The 15,617-nt window shown below is 38.7% G+C and overlaps 1 protein-coding gene across 2 annotated transcripts in view; it reads right to left on the bottom strand.

The window, feature by feature from the left end:
• The window catches only part of RB195_000721 (uncharacterized protein), a gene marked incomplete at both ends in the record, with an annotated part of 37,413 nt that continues 21,796 nt past the window's right edge, over nt 1-15,617 (bottom strand). For both annotated transcript variants that reach the window (XM_064197210.1, XM_013441827.2), the window contains 12 exons: nt 1-177; nt 244-408; nt 466-570; nt 2,097-2,184; nt 2,241-2,404; nt 10,424-10,471; nt 10,846-10,951; nt 11,160-11,258; nt 14,662-14,788; nt 14,936-15,101; nt 15,159-15,272; nt 15,324-15,503. In XM_064197210.1, the coding sequence (XP_064053091.1) occupies nt 1-177; nt 244-408; nt 466-570; nt 2,097-2,184; nt 2,241-2,404; nt 10,424-10,471; nt 10,846-10,951; nt 11,160-11,258; nt 14,662-14,788; nt 14,936-15,101; nt 15,159-15,272; nt 15,324-15,503 (1,539 nt within the window). The remainder of the gene's footprint in view (nt 178-243; nt 409-465; nt 571-2,096; nt 2,185-2,240; nt 2,405-10,423; nt 10,472-10,845; nt 10,952-11,159; nt 11,259-14,661; nt 14,789-14,935; nt 15,102-15,158; nt 15,273-15,323; nt 15,504-15,617) is intronic.

Here is a 15,617-nt window from a genome sequence, read left to right as displayed (position 1 = left end):
TTAGGTCTTGATTATAGCGGAAGAAGAAGTAAGATTGCTCGGACGTTTCGGCAGAACAGAACGTTCAACTAAATTCTCTCTAGAACGCAAATTCTCTCGCAGTCGGCTCAAACGATCTATGACTTCTTGCTGCTTTTCCGTTATTCTTTTCGTATTGAACGAACGGTAAGCTGGATTCTAAAAAGAGATCGAATAAGTTTTGCACATGAAAGAAAAGAATGGTGGTATACAGATAGAACAAACCATGCTTCTAAATCTGCTCAGATTCGGTTTCGCATCTTCCGCAAGGTTCGATATCGATCCGCGCCAACCAGCAAGGTTTCCAATGGAGCCGCGCAGCGACTGCGAGGAAGGAGTACGACTCAGATTCGCTTCAGCCTTGCGACGAACATCTGGCGCCAGAGCATCCTAAACAGGTGGAATTTTAAACCTCATATAAAATCTGATTGCTCATAAATCAACAACCTCAATGTGCACATTACAGCCTTTTTCCAACAATTTCATGGCATAGGATGAGGATCGTGGGGATGGACCGAGATATGCCGATGGCGAGCTCAACGCGCTGCGAATCTGCAAGAATAATGGATGATGATAATATAATAAGCAAAAGTTAAGGCGAGCATTCGAGAAGAAAATGTTTTAATCTTATGCACTGTTTGAACCTTCCTTTAACCTGAACTCCTGTCTCGTAATTAAAGTTTTTGGAGATCCCACTGTGAAATTAAACGCATCACCGCACGAATCTGAGGTGGTATGGATTTTCGAAGGCTAAAGACTGCACGGGGTTCCGGGATGACCGTTCCGCGACGCTGTTTTCTAAGGTGAGTTCTACTGGAGCGCGCCGCTCTTGCGCACGCACTGCATCTTCCGGGCCGTTTTTTTTTACGGTAATTAGGAAAAAAAGAGCATTATTCCACCCTTTTCTGCAATCTACGACCCCGCATAGCCTTTAGCCATCGAAAATCCATACCACTCCTTATTCGTGGGTTGATGCCTTTAATCCAGTATTTCAATCCACACTATCAATTTACATCGATCTCTAGGAATAAGTGAGAAGCACAGAAAAAAGAAACTAGTATCTCGTATCATTTTTTTCAATCACTCAAACGTTTTTGTTGTAATGGATTGATTTTCGAAGAAGTACATGCACGTGCATGTTTCTCGGCTAATACAGAAGCAGATGTTGTATGGTTCCTTCGAAATCTTAACTTTGACTACTGGGTAGTGGAACATAGGTCTTTTCACAGCTCTTGTTGAAAGAGTTTAGTGCACATGAGGAATGTTTCGTGACAAAAGTGCACGATGCAGTAAAAGAAATAGTGTCTGAGTGTGTTTTCTATACAGCATGATTATGCTTTGGCACGACATGCTATAACAATCACTATAGCGTGAATGCTCGCATGCACGCGTCACGAAATATCTTAAACTGCACCGTGAAAACTTTTTAAAAGTGTTGAACGACTTTACAAAACGCATCCTTTTATTTGTGATACGATCCAAAGAACCGGTTTTTACATCGCACTAACTTGACTATGAGAAGTTTATCGCAAAGGTCAAATGGTGTAAAGGAACGTTAGATGAGAAAGTAGGAGTAGTGGCATTACTATAAAGAAACGGAACGAAAAGGGTTGCGCTCTCCACTTCGCCTGTTGCTCCGAGCTAGAAACTTACAACCAAAGCGGTGAATCGGTGGATGGGTGGAACCTAAGGATTAGATCAGAGTTTTCGCAATTATTCAAGAGGGAAGGGTATGAAGATTAATATTTACAGAGAATGCTTCTTGATACCACTGCAAGTCAAAGTACACTTTTTAGTTGTAAACTATATGTTAGAGAAATTAAATCGACATTATTGTAAAAAAAAAACACGTATGAAATGAAATGTTTCTTTAAAAAGAACTTTAAAAACGTAAATGCGCTTTCCAAACTCACAAATGAGTCAGAAAGAACATATTTGATAGAAACATAATATTCCTTCTTTATCTCACAACTTTTTTCAGACCGCTCCTCAACTTACTTCACCTTAAATAACACCAACCCGAGATTACTTGATGAATATAGTAAAAAGAAAGAAAGCTGTAGATAGGACCAACGAACCTTCAGCTCATTGTTGTTAGATGTGAGAATAGCTTTTGGAGTGGCGTACACATCGTGATTTACGGCAGCGGCCGGGACAGGTGATGGTCTGAAGAAACAAAAATAACCTGAAAAAAATTCACTACAGTAATGCAATATACTTACGCTGCTTCTTGAGGACTGACACTTCCTGAACTACTATTCCCTTCGTTACTTTCCTCTGTCGACCCGCTACTTCCAGCGGAATACACATTCACAGGAGAATCTGACAAGCCTCGCATTCTTTTAAAGCGTCGATGTCGAGTGGCGACAGGCGAGAAGAGAGGATTCTGAATTTCGAAATGAATTTCTACCACGAATGACATAGATGCAAGAAATTAATATTTCTAGCGTTGCTGATGTTCAATCATATGTAATAACAGGGAGAGCGCTTTCCTGTTCGGGCAGCAACGATAGAGTGATTCCTAAGTTGCGTAGCTATGAATCACGAACTTTTCGAACATGCACATTCAAAACACAAAACAATTTAATGCTGAACACCAAAATGCTTGCAATGACATTAGATGCACGGAGGAGAAGAGCCTATTTAAAAGGAGATGCAAAGATGAGAAGTAGCTGATCGAGGAAAAGATGAATAAGAGAGAAATGAGGATGAAAAACGAAAGACGACAGAAACTACCTAATACAGATGAGCACAATCTCGTGTGGAAAGGAAGAGAACAGTAGTGAAGGAGCCAACAACTTCCTAGCGTGACAATGGCTCTCAATAACCCGCCATTTTCACGATCAGTGATTGATCGACCGCAACGACCATCCTGTTTGGTCAAATATCTTACCAGAGACAATCACATGCCTACACATATTCGAAATATGTACTGCAAAACAAATTAAAAAGCTTGTCGGGGGAAGTAATCCTTTTAAGAAGCGGTCATTTCCAATAGCAATTAAACGGCAAGGAGTGACTGACGAAAGTAATCTCGTGCGTGCCGTTTACGATTTAATAATGAACAAAATAAGAACTATGTCATTTTTGTTTACAAAGTAGATGTGTATGTGAAATTCTGCACGAGCATCCTAACCGATAAGTGATAAAGACCCGTGTGCCTACTCCGAAGGAAATCTCAGCTGATTTGAGGAAAAAAAGAAAGGGACTGCAGTATTTATAAAATCAGCGCCACATATGTGATGGAAACAAATGCGGAAAAATCCCAGATAGAAAAGATAGTGAATATGTGGATTACGCTGGTCGTTTTAAATGCTATAAATATAAGGATGACGATATAAAAAACAGGAGCCAATCGATCCAAATTGTTACATGGAATACATTCAAGTACACAAGTGAGCCATGCCATAAATAATTGTTCGCTTCGACGAGACAGCTGCGAGCTAAAGCCATATCAACCCAGTTTGGATGTCATTGTCCATTGTTTGAATGTGTCCTAGTTCGAAGCGCATGAAAATCCGATGAGAAACACCAGCTTCAAAGAAGTTGTTAAGCAAGAAAACTAGTGAAGAGAAACAATTCGCACATCGGGGGTGGATGCACGAATGTGCACGTGATTACCATTTGGAAACACACTAGATTTACACTTATATTGCGAAACGCTGCTGAATCATACAAGGAAAACGCCCCGTATTTGGCGTCAAATGGGGATGGAGAGCGGTGCAGAGCAGATGAAGACCGAGCCCGTTTTGATCGCTTTACTGTAACAAATGATGCGTTCGAGTCCGCCGCCTCACACACTAAATAGACGTCAACAAACGCACACAGCTTTCGAGGACCGACGTTTGTAAACCGCTGCAAAACAGTGTGAAAGACCTCCAGGACATTCTGCAGCTGATGACTCGGACGTCCACTTTTTACAAGGAGGAAACAGCTGCCTCTTAAACTGATACAAGCAAAAGACAGATGCGCAGCAAAGAGCTCTGAAAGTAAAGAAAAAGAAAAACTGTGGCTTTCAACTGGCTATGATTATTTGCTTTTCCGCAGCAGAATCATGAAATGCCCCTATAACATCCTACTCAAGCTACGAAAACACAAACTGCTCAAAATGGTGAAGGATACAGTGCTTGGCGTTGATCAGTCAGTTTGAAGTGTACTAACGCGTTCGAATTCAAAACAAAATCGTATGGGTTTAATGAGCGCAGATGCTGCGCATACGATGACTTACGGATACATCAATAATTTTAATGTCCGAAGCAAACCAGTGACCAGTTTGTCGACACCTGAGAGATAGAAGGGTTGGTTGACCTATGGAAACTTCTTTAGATGGAAATGCTGTGAGACATCTTACGTCTGCGTTACATGCACTGCTCTACTCAAAAAATCACCAACAAATTCGGATGTATGGTCGAATGTCGGAGAGAAGTTAGGAATCAATATTATTCTCAACACTATCGCGTTCCTACATCACTGCTTACCTAAGTCACAAACGACTACTGTAAACACAATGTCCACCTAAGAAAGCGAACTATTTAGGAAAGAGGGTGGTCCTACCAGGCAGACGTGTCAAAACGGTTACCACTAAGGAGCGCCGGCAACGGAGCAATGTTTACTCTATTCTACGTTCAATCCCTTAAATCAAACCACACCCACAATGTTAATCAGAACTTTTATGGGTCAAAATGAACAGTGATGTGAATAGAGTACGGGAACGCACAGTTTCCTTTACGAAAAACAACATATACAACGCAAGATAGGTGTAAGAGTTGGGTTTACACCATCGATATATCGGTCATTCTCAAAACAAGTCCACATTGTAATAACGTCAAGAGGTAGGTACTGAGATTTATAATTTGTCGTTTCAAATCGAAAATGAGCCCTATCCTGAGGAAAAGGAACAAATAGTCTGATGGCTTTGCGAAATGGTTGTTGGTGGGTTGTTAACAGTTAACAATGTCTGTTACAAATGTATCTTCTAAGAATAAGATCATTCTGAACCACTTTTTACTCCAACAATTATTGCCTGTATTAGATTACTGTTGACTAGATACGGCTGCATGCAGTAGAAATTAATGAGATAAGAGAACAATGTCAACAAATTTCTAAACCAAAATAAGCGATCCTACTGGTCCCGACTTTACGATTCACTTATGCTCGGAAACATCTCAACACTTTTTTTTTCTTTAGGAAAAGTGTTCACTAATAGCTTCAAAGCAGTTTTGACGCTCACATGTGCAAGGCGAGCAAGGTGCATATGTACATATGTATGTACCTCAGACCTCCAATTAAGTAATATGAGACCAATTCACTAGCGCAAGTATTGGATTTCATAGCTTCTTAGATCTCTGTAACATAGTAACTATCTTTATGTTATGCCAAACGAAGACTCTCGAAACAGGGATAATCCGTTACAGTTTGTGTCACTCATCTGTTAACGATGTCACATAAATGCGTACGTGAGTGGGAAAGTGCAAAAGCCTTTAAAAACACAAAAAATGTCTTTGTGGTGCCATCGATCATGTTTTCGCGAAAATAAGATTCCATGAGAGGACAATAAATTTCGACAATATCATAAGGTTATGCCGCTTAAGAAAATTAAAAAAAAGTCCAAAAACAGACATTTCATTATCCGTTCATAAAACATTTCGAGAAAACATGTTCGACGGTGAGAAAAATAATTACGTAGAATGGATTGAAATTTTAATTCAAATATTTGCATTCTAGAGTTGGCCAATTAATGTATTTGTAGTATTTCTATGGATGAGATATTTAAAATCGCTAAAATATACTGTTCGCATGAAGCTCGTATTCATTGTTATCAAAATTGTAAAACAAAAAATGTAAATAATTCACGTAAGAACTACATTCCATTGTTACGACCAGTTTTTTTTTCTCACGAAAAAGTTAATGTTTTGTAAACATTGGAAAATCATGTTCAGTACACCCCACGCTTTAAATACGGCTCAGAAATTGGAGCGCTTTATCCTGGAAGATCAATTTTTTGGTGCATCTTCCGCTAGCATTCGACAACTCTAGATGCTAAGATTTAAAGTAAGTCTAGCTTTATATTTATTTACTCCACTTCAGGCAAACCCTTTTTCGCATTCCGCTGCTGTGGTTTTCTGTATACCAGCTGGAATGTAAAATTTTTATTTTCTATCAATTTAAATAGTATACATAACGTATTCCGTACCAACCTTGCTATAAGATTTTCAAGTAGTAAGAGTGGCAACAAATTTATAAGTGACAACGATGACCAACGTCAAGCAAATCTACCACAATTTAAGCTTATCTAAACCTGCTGTCCGTAATGCTTATATATATATATATATATATATATATATATATATATATATATATATATATATCTTTTCATACTTCAGCTATGACATAAAATAAGCTAAGCGCGGAGGAATGCTTCAGATCCTCCTGTTCCACGCACTGATCAAAGCGATATACAACACTCTTCACCTCGGTTCCTTCAACAACATCACTTTCTCAAAGGAGAGCCGTCGTCAAGAACAAGGCGGCTTAGCGCCGAGAAAAATCAAGGTGCAAAGCTGCAAAGTTGACCTTGCCTAGAACTACATAAAATACTACTCTACAGATTCCAAAGTTCGTTGCCTCGTCGGAGCTGTTCCATAAGGAATTCTTCTTAGTGTTCTCGTCTACTTGTAGGTATGAGACACAAGAGTAAGCTTAGGACTTTCCTTGTTGAACGGATAGGGCGCTTGATCGGATAAATCGCGTTCGATTTCAGCCTTTCAGACTTTGAAGAAGGCGATGTTGCCGAAACGTCGACCGCGAATGAAGGACAATAACAGCCTCGAGTCCGGCTCAATTAAAGAAAACAAAGACTGAAATGTCCTTAGTGTACTTCCTAGTATCCTTTCACCCGATCTTCAGCGAAACACATCGCTTTGAGAGAAAGAGACCTGGTTCTCTATCAGAACCCTCCTACATGCGCGGTCAGTTGCTGGAAAAAACGACATGAACATCGAAAAGCAACGTGAGAGCTCTCACATCACCGTCTTGAATCTTTGTTCATTTCAGTTTATATTTCAGTAGGAAAATAAGGAGATGTTCTCGACAACGCTAATGTAGATATATATCAGATTAAAAAAGTTGATATATATATATATATATATATATATATATATAAAATTTTGATGTGCAATGAATTAAGGACGGATAGTACGCATTTTGAGACTTTTCTCTTTAATTCCGAGGGGGATGGTCCATTTTTTTTTCTCATGGAAAAAACAATTCCATATCAAATTGGGGAGCAAGTAAAGCTATTTTTTTGAACCGATACAAAAAGTGGAAATACTTGAGATACTTCTGAAAAGAACAAAATTATGTTTCGAGGGTGGTTCTGAAAACGGTTTTCGAAGGAAGTTGAATTATGAGGGAAAAGGACGAATACGTATAAGCTCAATATACTATCAAATTTCTCTTGAATTTCTAAATTGTAAACTGAGATGTTGAAAAAAAGGATTTCCGAAATGAGGACGATCGCAAGCTTACGAAATTTGCAGCAATCTCATACCCCTCGCTCTGCAAATTCGAATCAAGCAGAAATAAACCCCAATTTATCCTATGGTGAGAACTACATCGATAATCATTAGCTCTAATCAAGTGTACGTCTTCATTTTAGATGCCCTCAGGAACGCCAACAAAATGCATTCGAATGTTTACACTTACTTAAGACCCAGATCCAAAGAAAATTGGATAGTACCAAACAATACTTGACGACAGAAAACTCCCAACTCATCTTTGCGAAATATTAGATGATTTCTCGTGATTACAAGCGTCCATTATTACAGATTATACATCAGCGGATTACAAGTCAAAAACGTCCGAGTATTTCAATGAAAGGACACAAGGGCATGGACATCTTGTGCAGAAAAAAACTTCGAAAACACTTAGGCAATAATCGTTGTATGGCGATGTAATGCAATGAATTGAGGGGCAAATGCCTTACGAAACAATAAATCGGGACATAACAACTGGGAAAATGTCAATCCCTTTACATCTTTTACAGGTATACTGTAGAATTATAACCTGTTGTACTTTAGTACATGGGGAAATAAAAAAGCTGTGAACTGGACGAGAAAACAAGCAAATAGGGCTCATCGGGGAAGGTAAAAAATCCAGTTCAACTGCAGATGCTGCTGACCGAGCGTACTGATTGCAAACAACCTCCGCGTGCGTCAGTAAAGATAAAGGAACTGTGCGTTTGCGACAGTAAATAACTCTAATGAAAAGGAAATCATCACCTCAGCGCGCATGCCATAAACGCCAAGCATTTCATCATTAAGTGATTACGTTGACGCGAACGGAAGGACATTGTTCATGACACTTGCTGGTAGAGTCCTTGATTGACAAAAAGGAGGAAAACTCTATCCTACGAAGAACTTTGCAAAAGAAACCCAAAAAAGCTAATAGGGCAATCATTCAGATATTGACAACATCGGCTTGCTTGTTAGAGCAGAAGCAGCGAGCTAAACCGTCCAGATGAACATATGAAAACAGATGAATGTGAAGCGAGGAGCAAACGGTTACACTCTAATACCGATATCGGCCTCTTTGGGTGGCACAGCCTACTCGACCGAATGTTTTCTTTCCACTTACATATTTCAAATGCTACGGTAAATCCACGTTAAGGGCAGAATCTGAGGTGGTGCGGATTTCAGGTGGAGTATTCGTATACGGGATAGTAGATTATAGAGAGGGGGGTGATTCCGTCCATTTCTTCCAAATTGCCGTAAAAAATGGCTCGGAAGATGCTGCGCCGCACAAGGCTGGCGCGCTCCAGACGAACTCCTTGTAGAAAAAAGTGCGCCAGAATGTCCAAAGCCGTATGTTCCGGGCCGTTTTTACGGCAATTAGAAAGAAATGGACGGAATCACCCGGAAATCCGTACCACTCCAGATTCGTGGGGTGATGCCTTTAAGCTGGCAGTTGAGGACAAATGTCATGGGTTTTGAAATCTGGTTCTTCTAATTTAGTGTTTTAGCAAAGATTTCCCTTGCAAAAGGAGTACAATTCCACCATTTTTCACTACTTTTCAGAAAAGAGCTGCATATTTCACAAGCAGATCCTAACATGATTAACACATATTCAGAAGGAACATAGTAATGGGGGTGGAATTGTTACATACAGTTCTCAAAAACAAGACGAGACAAGAGCTAAGGAAACACAGATACCTTATTCCTTCAAAAATAATTTATCGCTGATCGCAAAACTGTCGCACAATAGGAGAGAAGAAAGCGAAAAAGAAAAAAAAAAGAAAAAAAAACAGAAAATTCCCATTTTCTATTCTGCTATAGTATCAGTTATTTCGAGCGAATCGTTAATGTTCCTTCTTTGGGGCGGATGCAGATGCATGGATAGGTGCCTTTTTACCCGAATAATAAGTATTTTCCTGGCCTCAGGATGGCTGAGAACTTGCAGAAAACAAGGCGGTAGGCGTGTTAAAAATTAACTAGGAAATTTTTAGATTAGAAAATGAAATTCCATGAAATTCAAACTGTAAATAAATAATATGAAAGAATATAAATAATAAAACAGATTTTTTACGTTACATATCTGTGAATATTGTTAGACTTTCAAGTGATATTCGTACTACCTATACTGCCTTGGAACCACTTACTAAAATGTCAGACAATCAATAACATTTGTGAGCTAAACAATCTCAAAAAGCTAAAAATTGCGCTTTAACCATGTAATAATGGTAATAAGAGGGCGGCTGCTCACTGCTTATTTGAGGTTTCACTGAGGAAAGTCATGCAATCTTCATCTGACTCATATACCATCTAATTTTAGGACTGGCCTCGCACAGCTGCTATTCGATGCGCCCGGTGACAAACAGATATTTGTCAATATATATTCCAAGTGTGAGCCTCACCTTTCTCGTGAATTTGCACACTGGACCAACAAACACATGAAAAACCATTTCTCATTTCTAGAAGCCTGCATTGGATTTTGGAAGTCCGTGACAGCGATACAAATGCAGGCGTTACCAATACATTATCAATTAAAATGAAAATATAGTGGGAATCCAAGAACCATTTTGAGGTTCCAGCAAACATACTAGTGTCCATTCGCGCTGAACTACAGTGCTAACTTTACGCTAATCATGGGGCCTAGTAATTCTCAGTTTCTGGGGCATCCTAGGGAACACCCTCAATCTGAGATGGTCAAACATCAATGATTACACCCAGTTTCTGGACCAGACTTTTTTCTTGAAATAGAGTAAACTCTAGCACTAACTTTAAAATGATTGCGAGTGATGATATTCAAAAGAAAATTTCAAGCCTTATTCACTAAGATGTACATGTAAAAATAGAAAGTTGTTTTGGCTGTAAAAAGAAGAGAAAAAATAAAACGAATAAAAACTTACATCTAACAATTCCTTAGATGGTGGTAAACAACTTGGGCGTGAGAAAGCCTAAATAGTACAAAATCCTGCACAGAAAAATCATAAAAAAAGGAGAAATCCCGCATAGAAAAATCAAACAGAGCTTAGCGCTAGCAAGACACTTCCAAACACCTTATCAGAAATGAACTATAACCCGGTACTCCACCATCAGCTCCACCATGTTTTCTTACTGATACGTACCTGATTACCGCTTAAATTTTTGTCGAGCCGTGTATTTACGCGATAAAATCAACAAACGAGACCGAAGAATGAGAGGAATTCACTTGAGTAATGAAAATACAAGTTCTCCGACACGTATTACAAATGTTCTCGCTCTATTTACCAAACAATACACAAAAAAGAATGTCTCGACCGAGATAAAAAGTATGTGAGAAAATACTCACAGTTGACAGACTTTTTGTAAGCTGTACTGGTTCTGCATCAGATTCTGATAATCGGTGATTGGCATGTCTAAGCGGTTGTGGAGGAATCGTGTCAAGACGAGGGGCACTAAACTACGTAATTAGAATCATAAAAATTCACAAAAATAGCCGCACTAAAGACATCAGCGCCACTAGCTTTAAAAAAAAGACAGTGGTTAACATCGTAGATAGTAGTTGGTCAGAGTTAGTAGTACGACACGCTTCTAAGGTACATATGTAGTGCGACAGCGACCCGTCGAAAAAAAAAACGCGTATAGCTCTGAACAATCTTTCACCTTTTGGTTCCATTCGTTATGGGTTTTGCAACTGGAATCTTCGAGGTCGGCATTCCCTTATCTCGCAGTGATGGAACAGGTGTGTGGTCAATTGTTCTGCTAAAAATAAGAGTAAGATATCATATCAGCAAAATGAGCACATCTAGAACGGCGCTGAATAAAACTACTAAGTAAGACTGAATTACGTATAAATTTTGAGGGGTTGTAGGAAAAATTAGAAAGAATGAAACTGGTGCTGGAATAAGAAGCTACACTGAACGGGAATGATTGAGAAGCGATTTCTATCAGAGTCGTATATGTATCAATAAGACTATCAATCCTACACCTATAAACAAGAAGAGTGATGAAGATGAAGATGTTTCCGTGGAAATTGCTAGTAAAATCCTCACCAATAATTAAGCAGTTATTTACGATTTTGGGAATGTTTCTGAACAGGAAATCACAATAAGTTCGAATGCATGATGTTTCGAAATATTCGATTAATAGAAATAAAATCCTGTCAAAGTTCGTTATTGAGATGTTATTGTAAAACATTCCTATTGGACATTAGTGATACTGTCAGAAACGACTAAAATTAAAATTTATTTCTAATTTACTTGGAATTTCTATAAGTCAAGATGCGCTAAAATCAAATCGTACTATGTTCTTTAGAAAATTGCAAATGAATCTTCTAAGAAGATAAACTTGAAAAACAATAGAAAATACTTTGAATCCTCATTTTCTGTAGGCTGAATGCGATATTTCGCATTATCCTAAAATGAATCGCCCAACATTTGAGCAAATCCCGGGGCATGCACTGAAAATGGCAGAGCGGGAGCAATGATGGAGAGGAGGGCTGAACCAATGTTGAAACTATTGAATAACCATTACTGTTAGGCTTTAAACACGATATTCGATTTAAATGGCTGCCTGTAGAATGTTTTCCCATGCTTGAAATGTGCACGTGGACATGTCGACGGTGCTTTTTTTAGCGGATGATTCAAAAGCAATTCCGATGAACAAATTTTGCTAAAAGTGAGGGACATGACATTGTTTACAACTAAGTTTGAATTTTGCTACTTTTCATAGCTATTGTCTTAGTAAGTTTTGTTGTAGTTTCCTGTATCTGCTTGCAAACAAGTCAATAATACTTCCAGATGGCCACATATATAAAGAATGCCAATAAGGAGACAATTTGAACAAAAAAAAAATAATTAGTAGAAAAACGATTACAAGCCTATAATCATCTCAGGTCAGTTAAATCATAATTTATCGTCAAACAACTACCTAATAATGTTCATTGGATTTACATTTGATAGAAATAACCAATGAAAATAAAATAGCTGGATATATTTGCGTTACTATGAAGAATGATGCGTTATAATATAAATCCCAGAAAAAGAAAGTTAAAACTGCTCTCGAACACTAAACATCACTAAGATACTCTCTCTTCAAAGAAAAAAACACTTTTTCTTAAATGTCTACCAAAATGACTATTTTCTTATTATAACACTTAAACGAAAGAAAATATGGAGTTCAGTTTGGAATAGAGTCAAAATGGTTGATTTTTAAATGTTTGTTCTACAACCTTTCGAATGATGTTCGCATAAGAGGCAACGATAGAGATTTAGTCGGAAATTCAGGAAAATGTAAAATAGAAGATGAAGAGCTCTTAGAAAAGAACAGTCTATAGTCTGAATCCCCTCATACCACACTCTGAATACGAGAACAGCATAACGACGAGCCTACGGCGATTTTGCATCTGAATACATCAGCAAAGGCATTAGCGTATCGACGACTACCCCGTTGATTACTAAGCCAACGCGCCATTTGCAAATAACGAATCCTATGGTTCAAATAATCCACAAAAGACTTTCAGTCCTGCAAATGCTCCCTGTAATTAAACTCACATTTAGCTAAATTCAAGTTTGGGAATTCTTCGAGAAATAGTAAAGAAATAGCTCTTAACCTCAACTGAAATCTTTTGGAACTAGACTAGCAGAAGCACGGGATATGACAAAGGAAAATAGAAAAAGGTGTATTGCAATGTGAAGAAAGGTGAATAATTAACGTAAATTCGAAAAATGAGCGCATCTTAGCAAATCGTAATGACAGTAAATGATCAAATAAAGTGGGTGTCAAAATCTTATACCCATTCAAAAAATGTAACACATCAGAGAAATTTTATTCTTTAAAAAAACCACTCTTTTCATTAGTTATTTCTAGTGCCGATCTTTTTCCTTCAAAAAAAAATCGTATCAGAGTTTGCCCAAGATTAAAGTTTTTTCTAAAGACAGCGTATCACGAAATTGAGTATATTGGGATCATGGACAATACAATCCTCGGGGTGCAGATTAGGAATTTGAGTGTGTTAAAGCTCAATTCCCTAAACTCAGTCCTGTAAAACGAAGTAGGAAGCGGCTTGCGGACGCGGAGAGTGTACGAAGGTGGCCCGTTCTAGGGTTTCGTAAACGGACAATTAGGCATTTCCAGGATAATTAGGGGCAATTGAGCGTGAACACGCTCATACCCGTAATCTATACCCCGAGCTTCAAATCTTCATAAGAAATCCCAACATCATTCTATATCACTGCTTTTTGGCACTCTGACACCAATTCGAGTCTGGTGGGCCCCGTCTCGTCTTATTCCATCGTTTTGTAGCGCCAACCCACCAGTCCAATTCTGTAGAGCCTTCATAGTTCATACACTCGTGTTTTAAGCGCAAGCGCATTATGAAGGTTTTCCGCAAAGTAAATATAGGTTCTATCGACGTGAACATACATACCACATCAGAGTATTTTTTAGGATGATCTATTACAGTGAGAAAAGAAAAACAAAAAGGCCGATTTGTGTTAGTTGCTTAGCTGTACCGGAGCATCAGAATTGCGATGAAATTGATGAGAATCTTTTGCTCGAATGTGAAGACAAAACATTTAAAAAATTGTTCTTATATTCTCGTTAATCAATACTAATTCACACGCACGCTGCATCCGTGATGCAAAAAATAGAAAAGACTCTATTAACCGCTAGGTCGTTCAACATCAAACATCATCACAGAAAAAGCATCGATTAATTGGATGCGATATTAGGTTTATTAAGTCACGAGGAAACTACTGAAGCTAAATGTTGAACCATGAGGCTTCTCTTTTTATACAGAATGAAAGAGATAGATGCTATATATCATGATACGAGATACGTTTAATTCCGCTGCAGAATCAAAATAACAGAATGAAGGTAAGGTTCCAACGTGTTCCAATTCTTCGCAAAGAACACAACTTTAAAGCGAAATGGATTGTTGTGAAGGTATCAGAGCTTTTTCTACAGTTAAGAACGATGGTCAACACAAGCTCCCAACAGATCCCAAATTCTTACATGCAATTTTTCAGGGCGTATGATAAAAGTGACTCGATAATGAAGTTTTGACGCACTCTCTGCTACTTAAAACGATAAAATAGTTCGAAATATAGTAAAAAAAAAGGTGGTATTAGGTGCTGAAAGGCGTGAAAGTGAAGCTTCAACTAACTTTTGCGATCGCGCTGTGCTCCGATGAAAATCATCCACAGGTGAGTTTTCCTTCTCTTTTTTGGTTACTCTCACAGACATCCGTCCAGGAGCCGCTCGCCTGATGGGAGTAGATTGGTGGTGCGTGTCTGAAATTCTTAACGAATGAACAAGGCTGCAATCATCAAGAGACGATAACTGGGGAGAGTCAACAAAGTATACCAAGCAAAGCTAATATCTAAAGATAAAGCTTGAATCAATACCATGAAAAGCAATGGGATCCATACAAAACCAACCTTGTGCCGCTGAAGCACACTGAGCATCTTGATCAAAAGTGGAATTGTAAGGACAAATGGATGCGGTCTGTTTCTTGCCAGATACGGTTCTCCTTCTGTCCGTATTCGATTTCGTGCTCATCATCGACTCCGACATCGACTGACTTCTGGATTTTGGCTGCACACTCTTAAAACCCTATTTCTCAAGTGTGAACAGCACAATGAAAACTTTACAATTGTGTACCTTAGACCGAATCCCAGATGGAGATGCTTCTCGTGTTTCACTTCTTCCAGAATTATTACACTTTTTATAAATAGATTCCTGGTCAAGTTTTTTGTGCCGCTCAAGTTGGGAAATCTAAATTGAGAGTTGCTTCAAGTTCTGCAAACTTTAGCTTGCCGAACAAACCTCTTGGAGTATTCTATCCCCAGTTTCCGGATCGACGCCAAGTAGACGTCTTTCCAATTCCGGACTTTTCTCTGCACCTTCGAGGACGTGCTTGAAGACGCGAGCTTTCCTGGTAATTTCAGCTTCTCGCTTGGCTCGTTCTAGTGCCTCTTCCAAAGTTCGTCTGATTCGCTCTCTTTCCTGAATGATGGAAATGGAAAGATATGAGCGAAGGAAAAAAAAATTCACTAGGCCCGCTAGACACTTCCAAAAGTTCCTTACAACAAATATTTGATTCTAACAGTTGTCCACCAG

The sequence above is a fragment of the Necator americanus genome, chromosome IV, assembly GCF_031761385.1.
Source record: "Necator americanus strain Aroian chromosome IV, whole genome shotgun sequence".
Taxonomy (NCBI): domain Eukaryota; kingdom Metazoa; phylum Nematoda; class Chromadorea; order Rhabditida; family Ancylostomatidae; genus Necator; species Necator americanus.
Note: the sequence above shows the minus strand (reverse complement) of the source record. Positions and strands in the feature narration are given on the sequence as shown.